General features: G+C 37.2%; 1 protein-coding gene across 3 annotated transcripts in view; it reads right to left on the bottom strand.

The window, feature by feature from the left end:
* The window catches only part of LAMA2 (laminin subunit alpha 2), a 609,603-nt gene extending 600,922 nt beyond the window's left edge, over positions 1 to 8,681 (bottom strand). For all 3 annotated transcript variants that reach the window (XM_042987144.1, XM_042987146.1, XM_042987145.1), the window contains exons 1-2: positions 8,413 to 8,681; positions 8,031 to 8,244 (exon numbers count right to left, since the gene is read on the bottom strand). In XM_042987144.1, coding sequence (XP_042843078.1) covers positions 8,031 to 8,151 — 121 coding nt within the window. In that variant the 5' untranslated portion in view covers positions 8,152 to 8,244; positions 8,413 to 8,681. The remainder of the gene's footprint in view (positions 1 to 8,030; positions 8,245 to 8,412) is intronic.
* Between the last annotated feature and the right edge of the window lie 4,943 nt (positions 8,682 to 13,624).

Raw genomic sequence — 13,624 nt, 5'->3', positions numbered from 1 at the left:
AAAGGAATTTTGAGATTAACTCTTCTCTGAATCAGGTATGTCTGTTTGGTTCTAGCTCTTTTCATTCACATATATATATATTGACCATTTTTTTAAAGAATTCATTACATAATAAATACCAGTATGTTTCTAGCCTACTGAAGTAATTTATGTAAGGTGACTTAAGAAAAACCAATAATCAAGCTTATAGTCCAGTGTCCAGTAATCCAAATTCTAAGAATTTAAAGGCTAAAATTTGATGAGTATTTTTACTTTTATGCACAGTTTTAAGTAATGTGTATGTATTTATGCATAGTTTTGTGTGTGTTTAAATGAAAAAGATCCTTAAAGATGACACATTTTCTTGTTCCTTCATAATACCTAGTAACTCTCTGTTTTAAATTACTCTACTAACATAACTCAGAAATGGATATGGGATTTTTTCAAGGTTTTTTTGTTTGTTTGTTTGTTTGTTTAAGGATCTCAAAGTCCAAAAGAGACAGCAATGTAGGATCTATAAAATCAGAAGCAGGAACATATCCTAATTTCTAATCCTAAAACTCGCACTGGCATTTGTTTACCCTTGACAAGTTGCAAGGCATCGACTCTTCCTTCTATAAAATGAGGAGGATTGTATTAACCTACTAAACAGTGATGCTGTGAATATATATGTATTAATGCTCACAATATGCTAGATACTATTAAACCAATCTAAAGCATCTGGCACTCAGGATGCAGTTCTACAAAGAGCCTTTCAGGGGAGCACAGCTTGGTGGTCAACTAAGAGGACCTTACATGGAGAAGCTCCGTTAACCTTGCGCAAAGTGACTTTCCTAAGTGCCAGGCACTAAACAGTTCCTCAGGCCTTCATCATTCGTTATTTGCATAGATTAACTTTCCATTGGAACTAGATTAGGCATGAACAGAAAGCCAGTGTTATGAACAATAACCCCTAACAGACTACCTCTATGATCTTTTTCTAAATGTCACATGTCCAAATAAAAACAAAATAGCACAAGGCTTCCACTTTAAAATCCACATTCAAGATGACTGGAAAAAAACAGCTTTATTACCCATACCCTACATCTTTGACAAGCAAATGTCTAGTTTTAACTCATCATGTAAACTTAGATTATGCTTCAAAACTATATTTAGATCATACTTATCAGTGGCTTTTAGCAGGAAGATTTAAGTGAAGTTCTGCCATACGTATTTTCTTAAAAATTACATTTGTTAGAAATATCTCCTTGAAAACCACACTTTATTCACAAGCAGGAGAGGAGAGGAGAGGAGAGGAAAGAAGAGAGGACAGAAGGGAGGGAGGGAGGGCAGGAAAGAGAAAAGTTATGTAATTTTCTTCTAAATCTTCTTCTAAATGATATAATTTAGTCAGGCTGAAATTGCATTACTTTACTCCAAAGGTTACTGCAAGACTTACAGTGATCCTTAAAGAAGTTATAAAAATCGAAACAGAGCATAGAATAAGCTTCTGATTGTAAAAATAGGTAACATTTCAAAGTTCATTTTATAAAAGAAGGCATCAGATCAATACATCATTGTGTCATTTTTAGCAACAGTAGCTAAACTTTAGCTCTGGTACTGAAAGGAATGATAAAGAGAAAGAGAGAGAGAGAACTCCAAGGTATACATATATTTATGTGGGATTGTGAACAACTTATTTTTAACATGAACATTCATTAAAATTACTCTAAGAAATCTATGGCATGTTTCTAAGACACTGGGCAAATTAAAAGGATATGAAGAAGTTCCCTGCACTTCAGTTGTGTTAAGGTATTGCAATTCTTTTAATCGTGTAATAGGATTGAGATGCCAAAAGGAAAAAAAAAAGAAATTTTACAAAAATGCACTTGAGTTTCACAATGATAAGTCTGCTGAGGTGGAATACTCTGGAATGGAGTCACTTATATATGCTCTAAAAATGGGAAGTATGGGGAAGGAAACAGATCTCAATTAGTACCATATTGGTCTAGTCCAGTGGATTAAAGCCTATCTGGGAAAAGAAATATTACCTATTCTTTCATCCATTTAACTCTGCTCAAAACTCTCCAATACCACCCATCTCATTCAGACTATAAGGCAGAATTCTTTACAACGATCCTAGTTCCCCATTACTTCCCTGACCCTTCTCACTGTGATCTAACTGTAGACCTTCACAAGCCTTTCCCTGTGCTAAGAATATTAACTCTTTCACCTGATATCTGTGTGAATCATTCCCCCAACACCTTCAAGGATTTTCTCAGATGTGACCTTCTCAATGAGGTCAACCTTTATCACTCTATTTAAAATAGCAACCAAACTCTCTCCACTCCTAGAACTCATGACTTCTCTTACCCTGGTATATCTGTTTGTCCAGGAATGTCATCAATTTGTTTGTCCAGGAATCTCACTGATGAATTTATGAATACCTATAAAATATAGGTATTCGTATGTTACTTATTCACTATATATTCATCATATTCCTGTCTGCCTTCTCCACCCTAAGTAGAATACAAACTCCATAAAGGCAGGATTTTTTTTCTGTCTTTACCTACTGAACACATTCATTCATTAACCACATTCCAAGACACATAGTCCGATGACCACCAATTTCCTGCACAAATTCTGGCCTTTGAATGCAGTCTTAGCAATCCATACAGTCCAGAATTCGTCTTCTTTCTACCTGACTGGTATACACGGAGCCTGGCATGAGTCTTGAAAACCATGTGCCAATCTAGTTTTGTCTTCCTCTAACCTCTACTTAGTTTTCTCAGTTACTGCAGCTAGGCTTCTTCCTAAATTCCGGCCTATCAGCTCAGTTCAAAGCTATGACAAATCTTATAAACCCCAATCTTCTATATTAGAAGCATAAACAGTTTGTCTGACCACTAACAATACTTTCTTCCTGATCTTTTTCACAGTCTCCAGTTGCTAAATAAGAACATACGGCAAACTGGAGAGATGACCTGGGGTCACCATTCTTTATTATTTTTTTAAGTGTTTACTTATTTTTAGAGAGGAGAGAGAGAGAAGACACATGCATGTACATGCATGTGAGTGGGGGAGGGGCAGAGAGAAAGGGAGAGGATCCCGAGCAGGCTCTGCACTGCCAGTGTGGGGCTCAATCTCATGAACCATGAGATCATGACCTGAGCTAAAGTCAAAATCGGAAGTTCAATGGACTGAACCCCAATGGTCAGGTGCTCTGACCTTTCTTTTCTTTTCTTTCTTTCTTTCTTTCTTTCTTTCTTTCTTTCTTTCTTTCTTTCTTTCTTTCCTTCTCCTCCTCCTCCTCCTTCTTCTTCTTCCCCTGCTTGAAAACTTCCAGGTATTATCTATTGTTGTTGTTATTGTTATTATTTATTATTACCCTGCTTGGAAACTTCCAGCTATGCTCCTCCCATGCAGTAGAATCCTACTGAATAGTTATACTGACTGGAATCAAGCATGCGTTTGACACATTCTTTGGACTTCTAATTTAAACGACTAGCCACCCCACTAATCTTGCTATGCATAGGCTGGGTTGAGGTTATCGGTCCCTATTCTACTATTTCTTCTTCTTCTCATGGTGCAGAACTGCGGCCCCATAATGCTAAAGCAGATTATGAAAGATGTGAAACGTCACAAAAAGTTTCAGGGAATTTTTTTTATCATTTAATGCTAAATCTGTTTGGATTAAAAGAAGGAAAAATAATCCCATCTCAGAGGTCCAATTTGAAAAGTCAAGCACAAACGTCTTTGTCATTGTATTTATTAAATGTATGAACAGAAGAAATTGTGACAATTATCTGCTTTAAATAAATGAGGACTGAGAAAATATTGAGATGTGACTAAAAGTCAACTTTTTTGAGTCATCGCTACTGCAATACAATTCAATGGTGTAAACATTCTAAGTCCTACTATTTCAGAAAATCTTCTAATTTAACTAAACCTCTCCCATAAAAATATACACTCATGTTTTTCTTACAGCATAGTTGGTTTAACTCTCAAGATACCTACTGGACTTTATAATTATACCTGAAGAAGGTGAAAACTATGATTTTTACAGTGGAGTGAACAGGTGCCCCATATTTCAGAGTGAATTAAGTATGAACTGACAGCACATGAGGTTTTTTTCATCATCCCTGGCAACTCTTGAAGGAGATTCTGATCATTATTCTGCATGATAGCCTAGGAGAGAAAACTCTTGGGAACAAGAATGATCAGCAATTTGTATACATTGACATGTAAGATAAAAAATATAAATTTTATGTTTTTTTTAGAAAAACCTACCAGATCTATAATAGTCAATGTTGAATATGTTCTTATTCTCAGCCCTACATTTTATCTGATATGAATCATTTTTACTGAAGTGTGAGGCCAGTATGTAGTGATCAAGCCAACATATGTACATAAAAGTTACATATGTAGCAAAAGTGATACAAAAAAAATTAATTCCAATTTTATGACTACAGTAAATCTCAGGTAATTTATGAAACATTCTCATATTTTATAGCACAGAATGTTTTAGAAGTGTGCAATTGATGGTGATGTGAATATTCCATATGAAATTTTTAAGTATTCATGCCAAAAATGAGTGAGGATCATCTCAAACATGTTTTTATTTTAAATCCCAGAAGACATCTAAAAACACATTTATATGCCTTTAGTATAGTCTTGACATTTTTAAGAATTAAAAAGTTCAAATACAAATATGCACTCCAAAAACAATAGAACGTAATACTAGAATCTTGGACTTTGAAAAGAACTGGAGACTTGATGAATCCTCACTGTGCCTCTGTAAAGGCATTTCATCCTAAATCATCCCTGACAGGTGGCACACCTGATCATGAATGGACATTTCCAGAAACGAGTTGCTCCAACACAACCCAGTAATTTCTGAACAGCTTAAACAAGAGGAGCAGAGAAAAGGAGGAAGTTTCTTCTTATTTAATTCAAACCTTTCCCTTTGTCATATTGTTCTATGGATCTGAGTTCAGGATTTAGAAAGGACATTTTATTCTCTCTTCCATTAAACACCATTCCTAAATTTTTTTTTATTGCTTTTTATTTTTGAGAGAGGGAGAGAGAGAAAGAGCTCACATGCGTGTATGCATGAGCGGGGGAGGGGAGAGAAAGAGGGAAACAGAATCTGAAGCAGGCTCCAGGTTCTGAGCTGTCAGTATAGAGCATGACATGGGGTTTGAACCCACAAATTGCAAGATCATGACCTGAGCCAAAGTCAGATGCTTAACTGACTGAGCCAACCAGGCACCACAGAATTCATTCTAGTCAGTGCTCCGCTAAGAAGGTCAATGCTAATATAATCAAAAAGGAGAAGTTGATGATAGCCTAAAACTTCTTCAGTCGCACTCATATCCAATGATCTTCACTGAGAGTATGTTTTAACAGAACATTAAAAAGAAAACATGGCCCCAGAATAAATGGAAAGACATCTTAGTATCACAAAAAGGAAACTTCAGCATAAACAATACTGGAAGTGTTTTTAGTTGTTAAAAATTAAGTTACTATCAGTTGCATGAATATAAGTCACGACTACTCCAAGCCTTCAGTTTTAAATTTGTCCAATAAGAATTGAAGGTGAAATAAGTTAATATATACACGGCGTGTTTAATTATGAAATGCTATATGAATTTAAGGTATTATAAAACAGATTTTATATATACTTTTAATATTAACAAGTTCCAACAATTTATCCCTGAGCCAATCTTTCAATGTATTCCAAATGATCTATAATACACAATATATTCTAGAATGCAGAAAATAGTAGCCTAGGGGCGCCTGGGTGGCTCAGTTGGTTGGGCTGTCGACTTCCACTCAGGTCTTGATCTAGTGGTCTGTGAGTTTGAGCCCTGCCTCGGGCTCTGTGCTGACAGCTCAGAGCTTGGAGACTGCTTTGGATTCTGTGTCTCCCTCTCTCTCTGCACCTTCCTGCTCACACTCTGGGTCTCTCTCTCCCTCTCCCAAAAAGAAATAAACAGTAAAAAAATTAAAATAAAAATAGTGGTCTATAGGTAGACACCATCTTATAGCTATTTTGCACAGAATTCCTTATTGTGTGTAGCATTCAACAGAATGGCAGTATAAACTTTCCCTTTTGCATTGACCTTACTTTATGCCTGGACCATAGAAATTGGAGTCAGTTTTATCTCAGATAAAACAGAGACAGAAAGAGGAAGGAGAGGAGGGAAAGAGGAAGGAGAGGAGGGAAAGAGGAAGGAGAGGAGAAAGGAGAGGAGAAAGGAGAGGAGAAAGGAGAGGAGAAAGGAGAGAGGAGGAGAGAGGAGGAGAGAGGAGGAGAGAGGAGGAGAGAGGAGGAGAGAGGAGGAGAGAGGAGGAGAGAGGAGAAAGGAGGGGAAGAAGGAGGAAGAGAAGAAGGAGGAGGAGAGGAGAAGGGGAGGAGAGGGTGAAGGAGGGGAGGGGTGGGAGGAGAAAGAATGAGGAGGGTGGGCAGCCCACTAGGAAATTTCTTTGAGACTACTTTGCATGCTTTGAACTTCTGCCCCACTCCAAATGAACAGCACTGGTGTTTCTGGTCTCTCTGTACTCCCAGCTGCTTGACATTATTAAAGTACTATGTATTGTTAAAACATATCATATAACTAAGCAAGGCTAATATTTTAAAGTAGCATTTTAAAAAATCAGCTGCCAGAGATATACTCTCAAAATCACTCTCATAAATTCTATTAATTAAGCCATGTTGACCCCATTTTACCTCACAGAGAAGGAAAAGCAAAAATAGAAGAAAAAAGGTTATATAGTGAACTTAAGGTCATTTTTATTCTAGGAATTTTAATCAGGGAGCTATTATTGTAGCAAGCAGATTATTTTCTTACTCCTTTTAAGATAAAATAGTACTGCTAGAAATGTTAGATTATAAGAAGAAAAACTATCAGAATGGTTAGATGTAGCTTTATTCCAGTTAACTAAAAGAGGGAATAAGTATATTTCAAAACTTTGACAGATTTGGTCTCATCAAAACTTTCAAAAGTTGCTAACCTCCAGATTTTGTACTCTTGCGGTAAATATTTTGATATTTGAAATCAAATCTTAAATATTCTTTACTTTAGTACAAGTTTTCCAACTCACAAAAATGTTGCTGAAATGATGTATTCATTATAAATTCTGTTTTAAAACGCGGTACATGTGCTTCTTTGAAAATTCATGACATTAAAATAACTCTTCAAAGACTCCCAAGAGTATCAGAAATTATATGCATGTAAACATCACAGCGCTCTGAGGAGAATAATTTGGATTACATCAAATACCACTGTTTTCCAAAGCCCCCGTGAAGTGTATATGCGGTCACTGTGGTCTTAATTCACATACACATGACATAGAAGTCCTATCTGTATTTAAGCCAGAGGAGAAATTTCACTATAATAAATAGGATACCTGAGATAGAACGTGGGTCAGAAAAAATTGAGGCTGGAAGTCCCATTGCCACGAAAGAAAAAAAACACTTGACTTTACAAACTCTGTTCAAACAGTTAGAAACAAAGTCCTTCAAAAAAAGAAAGAAAGAAAGAAAGAAAGAGAGAAAGAAACAAAGAAAGAAACAAAGAAAGAAACAAAGAAAGAAAAGAAACAAAGAAAGAAAAAAAGAAGAAAAAGAAAAGAAAAAGAAAAAGAAAAAAGAAAAAAGAAAGCTGATGTATCAGCTGCCCTCGATAAAGTTCCAAAATGAACCTCAGCTTGGGAAACATTTCTCTGCAGGGATGGACTCTGATTTGGAAAAACTTATTGTTCAATTGGTGAAAAGTTTGCTTCTTTGAAAGACTTCGGAACCCAGCTGGGAGTATGTATAAGCGACAGCAAGTTCTCTCAGAACGAACAACGAGAAACGCTTCACGTTCTTTGGGGGGAGGTAGGCAATCACCCCAACCCCCGGACAGGGTACTCAGGACGCTGAAAGCGAGTTTGCATCAAGCTTAGCCCCTCTCGCCCCAAGCGCACTCCCCAGGGGCCAAGCCAGAAAACGGTCCCTGCCCCGGACTGTCGTCGGAAGAAGGGACGGCAAAGGATGGAATCTAGAGCCCGTTCCTCGACTGTACCTCTTTGCTGATGTGCCTGTGGCTGCCGCGGCCGCTGTTGCAGCTGTGGCCTCTGGGCCTGGCCGCCCCCGAGGCCCCCGCTGAGCAGCAGGACCAGGAGGACCCCGGCGGCCCCGGGCATTGCGGTGGCCGGGAGCGGATCCGCTTCTCAGGAGCCCGAGGAGTCGCGGCCGCCCAGTCCCCGGGTCCGGCTTGTGAGCTGAAGGAGCAGCAGCTGCTGGGGAAGAGGAGGAGACAGCCCCCCTCCTGGCTCTGGCTCTGCCGCCGCCAGAGGGGGGGGGGGGGGGAGAAAGAGGACACTCCCCCTCCCTCCCCTTTTCCCGGGCCCTCGTCCCACAGCCGTCCAGGCACAGGCCCTTAAAGGGTCCTCCGTGAAACAGACCTTTCCAGAGCCGCCCTTCCCTCGGAGAGGGACCGTTCCTTAGCTTGAGCTGTTCGCTGAACTTCTTTTAAATTAGAGGAGGTAACTGATATGAAAGCGCTTTGTGATCTGTAAAATCTCTACACATGGGAGGCATTATTGGGAGGAAATCTGCACAGCTGGGAACTTGGCCGAAGCTGAGCCAATGTACCTCCAGAGAAAGGCCTGGCAAAACTGTGTGTGGGCGCCGTGTATCCAGGTGACCCAACGCTCGATAGACACAGGACCCTCCCGATGGCCCGGGTGGCTGCGAAGTTACCATGGGGTGAAGTTGGTCCTGGGCCTCAGCAGGTCAGGCCAGAGGACTTACTTATTGCTTAATAGACAACTGTCAGGGCAACAGGGGTGGGACAAAAAGAAACTCCCTTGCTCCACTGCAACGCTTATGACCAATATAAAGGCTAAAAGTAAGGTTTTCAGTTCAGTCACTGGACATTTATTTAAATTGAATAAAGGCCTTAGGGACCATTTCCTTTCAGGCTCCAAATTTCATCTCTTCCAGCCCCTATTGCTTATCTTTAACCCAGAATTTCTGCAAGTTTTTCTGCCACCCCCAGATTCAAATGACAGCTCCTTCCTGGTCTCCCGTCTGTCTGTGTTTTATGGTCTGAGGTTCTCACAGTGTTTGAGAGCTCCTTATTGGGTCTTTATGGGACTCACACGATGTCTTCCCGCTTACTCAGTGGCTGGGAGTACTGCTGACATTAGTGTGCTCTGAGGTCACAGTGCCACTTGTCCCATCCCAGGTGGAACAGTCCTGCTAACCAGGGACTTCTGGAAGGGCCACTGGGCATTCATGCAGGTGAAAACCCTTGGTTTATGTTTGATGCCTAATTTAAGAGTATGCTGCACATAAAATGTTTTGCACAGTTTTTGTCTTCCAGGATGCATCTACTACACGAAGTGAGGAACTCATGTACTTTGTGTTTCTGAATGTCACCAAGATGTGTTTACCATCTCAGAAAATCCCATCACTGATATGGTAGTGTCCCCAGGACAATACCAATACGTATCTGTCACATTGATGGTGACTCTGGGAATAGGTTCAGGCTTCTATTTTGCCTTCATTTTGCCTACTAAATCTAGGCAAACTACTAAATGTAGTTTTACCCAAGCATTTACATAATGAAATGTACATTTTTTTACATAGATTACTTTTTTCCGTTTTTATTTTATACTTAAGCCATTATATTGATTTTTTAAATACTATGTTGAAGTTAAGTGATATTATTTATGGACTTCCTTTCAATCAAATAAAGGAGGTGTTGTTCCTACCAGGATTGATTGAGAACATCTGGCCAAATGGTGCCCAAGTAAATGGATAACTCTCAATATTTTCCATCTTCTTTCTGTTAATATTAGTACTAAAAAACTCTACAGTTGTTTTTTTTTTTCTTTTTTTTTTTTTCTTTTTTCTTTATTGAGGAATTGCAAAATAGAGTCTGGCCCAAGCCTTGAGAATAAGACTATGATCTGTGCTGTCAACTACTTGTGCAATTCAACACAGGGGAAAAATACAAAATTATTTAACCAAAATTAAGATAGAGAACCAGGGTTATCAGAGCAATTTTTTTAGAAATAAACCTAATTGAGGGGCGCCTGGGTGGCTCAGTCGGTTGAGCGACCGACTTTGACTCAGGTCATGATCTCACGAACGTGAGTTCAAGCCCCAAGTCGGGCTCTGTGCTGACAGCCCAGAGCCTGGAGCCTGCTTCAGATTCTGTGACTCCCTCTCTCTCTGCCCCTCCCCCACTCATGCTCTGTCTCTGTCTCAGAAATAAATAAACATTAAAAAAATTTAAAAAAAAGAAACCTAATTGAGTACAAATTACACAAAATAAATGCACCCATGCTATATGTTTAAAAAATTTAAACTCTCATTTGACAATTACCCCAATTAACATGTAGTCCATCACTCCCCCAAAGTTTCCTTCCTCTCACAGTAATTTCCCTAACCTTCACCCCTAGAACAGATAGTCACTGATCTGATTTCTGCCACTATAGATTATTTTAGCTAATCACAAATTTCATAGAAATGGAATAATAAATAATTCTTTTCTTCACTTAGCACAATATTTTGGAGGTATAGCGATGTTGTTATTTATGTCAGTAATACATTCCTTTTCATTGCTGAATACTATTACATGGATATATCACAATTTGTTTATACATTCACCAGAAGTACATTTGGATTGTTCCAGTTTTTAGCTATTAAAAATAAAGCTGCTATGAATATTTGAATACATTTAGAAGGACATATATTTATATTTCTTAATTCCAAAGAGAGATATTATTGGGCTTCCTTGTGGGTATGAAACAGTTTACAATACGGTTATATCATTTTAAACTCCCCCAATTATGTATGAGAGTTCCAGATGCTCTGCATGGGTACCAACACCTAATTGCATTTAATTTTACCTTCTCTAGAGGTTGCATAGTGGTATCTTAATGACATCATCATTTGCATTTCTCTGATGATGCTGAAAATGTTTTGATGGGCTTATTTGGCATTTATATTACTTTTTTTGTGAAATGTCTGATCAGATCTTTTGTTCATTTATCCTAATTATTTTATTTTTTACATTATTGTTAAGTTGTAAGATTTAAATATATATTCTGGAGAAAAGTCCTTTGTCTAATACACTTAATACAGTGCCTACTATTCTCAGTCCATAGCTTGACTTTTCAATTTCTTGACTAATGTTGGAGGAGGTCATCAAGAGGACATGACTGCTAGTTGACCTGTGAGCTGGACCCACGCATCCAGAAGCTCCTCACCTCCTCCCCTGTCCTTGCAATGTGCATTCTGCCTGCCTTCCCAGCACTAAAGCTGCCTCAAGGACACAGCCTAGAGAGAGTAATGTGTTGTTGAGAACATCTGGACAGTATACATGCCTGAGTCTAGTGAAGCCTCTATACAAATTTAAGATTCTGACAGGTGGATGTGGAGATCTACTTAAGGCTGCCCAAGACAAGCTTCATATGTGAGTTCCCTTGCTCATTAAACTGACTGCCTTCTGATCGTGGATTACTCTGCCTTTCTTCTGTCACTCCTTGCCCTCTTCGTATGGGTGCCAGTTTGCAAACCAACAACCTCTTTCAAAGAACAGAATTGTTTAATTGTGATTAAGTCCAATTGATTAAGATTTTCCATTTATGCTTAATACTTTTTGGGCCCCTTTTCAGAAATCTTAGCTTACTTCAAAATTGTGAACATGACCTTCTCTATTTTTTCCTTGAGATTTTGTAATCTTAGCTACTACATTTGGATATATGATTTATTTCAATAAATTCTGGTGTTTGCTATGAAGTAATACACTTAAGGTAAGAACTTTCTTTTTTCTGAGCAGATATCCATTCATTTTAGCACCATTTGTTCAGAAAGAAATAATTTCTGCATCTGATTACCTTGTCACTTTTTTCAGAAGTTGATCATATGTAGGTCTATTTTTAGATTCTCTAAATATATATATATATATGCCAATATATATATTGCCATATATATATATATATATGCCAATATATATATTGCCATATATATATATGCCAATATCACAGTTTTATTACTGTAGCTTTATAGGAGCCTTAAAGTTAGGTAGTTAGGTAGGTAAAGTTAGGTAGTGTAAATCTGACAATTTTGTTGTGCAAAATGAAACTCTTGACTATTCTAGGTCCTTTGCATTTCCATATACTTTGTAAGTAGCTCATGAATTTCTACCCCCTAAAAAATAATGTCATAGGGAGGTTTGGTTGAAATATATAAATTTTGGAGGAACTGATATTTTAGCAATATTGAGCCTTCCAATCCATTAATATAGCATGTCTTCACTTACATCTTTGATATTCTAAGCAGTGCTCTGTAGATTTCAATATATGTCTTCAACATACTTCCTAAAATGTACCTCTCAGTGTTTTGTGTTTTGCTATTATAAACAGTATTTTTAAATTTAATTTTTCATGCTAATAGTAATACAATTGATTTTGGTTGTATACACTGGATTCTGCAAAGTTGTTAAAATCACTTCAAGTAGCCCATAGGTAGGTTCCTTAGTATATTCTATGTATAGGATCATGTTATCCTCAAATACAGTGTTACTTTTTCCTTTTTAGTCTATGTGCCTTTTACATTTTTTCTTGCCATATTGCACTGGCTATGACTTCCAATATAAAATTGAATAGCAGTGGTAAGAGTAGACATTTTGGCCTAGTTTCCAATCAGAGGGAAAAGCAGTCATTCATTGACCATTAACATGATGCCTACAGGTTTCAAACGTGCTTATTATGAAGTTTCAGGAAGCTCCCTTCTTTTGTTAAGAGTTTTTGTAACAAAAGCATATTAAATTTGGGCAATGCTTTTTGTGTATCTATTTAAATAAACATAATTTATTTCTTTATTTGGCTAATATGGTGAATTATAGTGACTGATATTCAAATGTTAAGCAAATTCACAGTCCTGGCATAAACCCCAATTTGTCACAATGTATCCCTTTATACATTTCTGGTTTATGTTTATTAATATTTAGTTAAGTATTTTTATGTCTGTTCATGAGGGATATTAGTCTATAGTAATTTTTTTAATAATATTTAAATCTGGTTCATAAAGCTGGCCTTATATAATCAGTTGGAATATGGTTCTTCTGAAAGAATTTGTGTAGAATTTGCATAATTTCTTCCCTAAATATTTGACAGACTGGTGAAACCATCTGAGCCTATAGTTTTATTTTTGGGAGAGGTTTTTTTTTTTTTTTTTTTTTTTTAAGAATACAATAGAATGATTCAGATTTTCTATCCTTTGTCAGTGTTATATAAGTATCTTATCAGTGTTAGAAATTTTATTTGGTAATTTTTAACTTTTAAGGAATTTATCTAAGTTGTCAGATTTGTTGGCATAGTTATTCATAATATTTCTTTATTCTCCATTTAATGCCTGTAGGATTGACATTGATGACAACTTTTCCCTAATATTAGGTTTTTGTGTCTCCTCCACTTTTTATATCAGGATTTTTTACAGAGGCTTGTTAATTATATTCATTCTTTCAAAGAATCAGCTTTCGGTTTTATTGATTTTCTTCTATTGTTTTTTTCTGTTTTTATTGATTTATCCTTATATCTTTAAGTTTTCCTTCTACTTATTTTAGGTTTACTTCACTCTTTGTTTTAGCTTCTAATTGTG

Source organism: Panthera tigris, chromosome B2 (assembly GCF_018350195.1).
Source record: "Panthera tigris isolate Pti1 chromosome B2, P.tigris_Pti1_mat1.1, whole genome shotgun sequence".
In the NCBI taxonomy this organism is placed as follows: domain Eukaryota; kingdom Metazoa; phylum Chordata; class Mammalia; order Carnivora; family Felidae; genus Panthera; species Panthera tigris.
The sequence above is the reverse complement of the archived record's forward strand: the minus strand, read 5'-3'. Positions and strand labels throughout refer to the sequence as shown.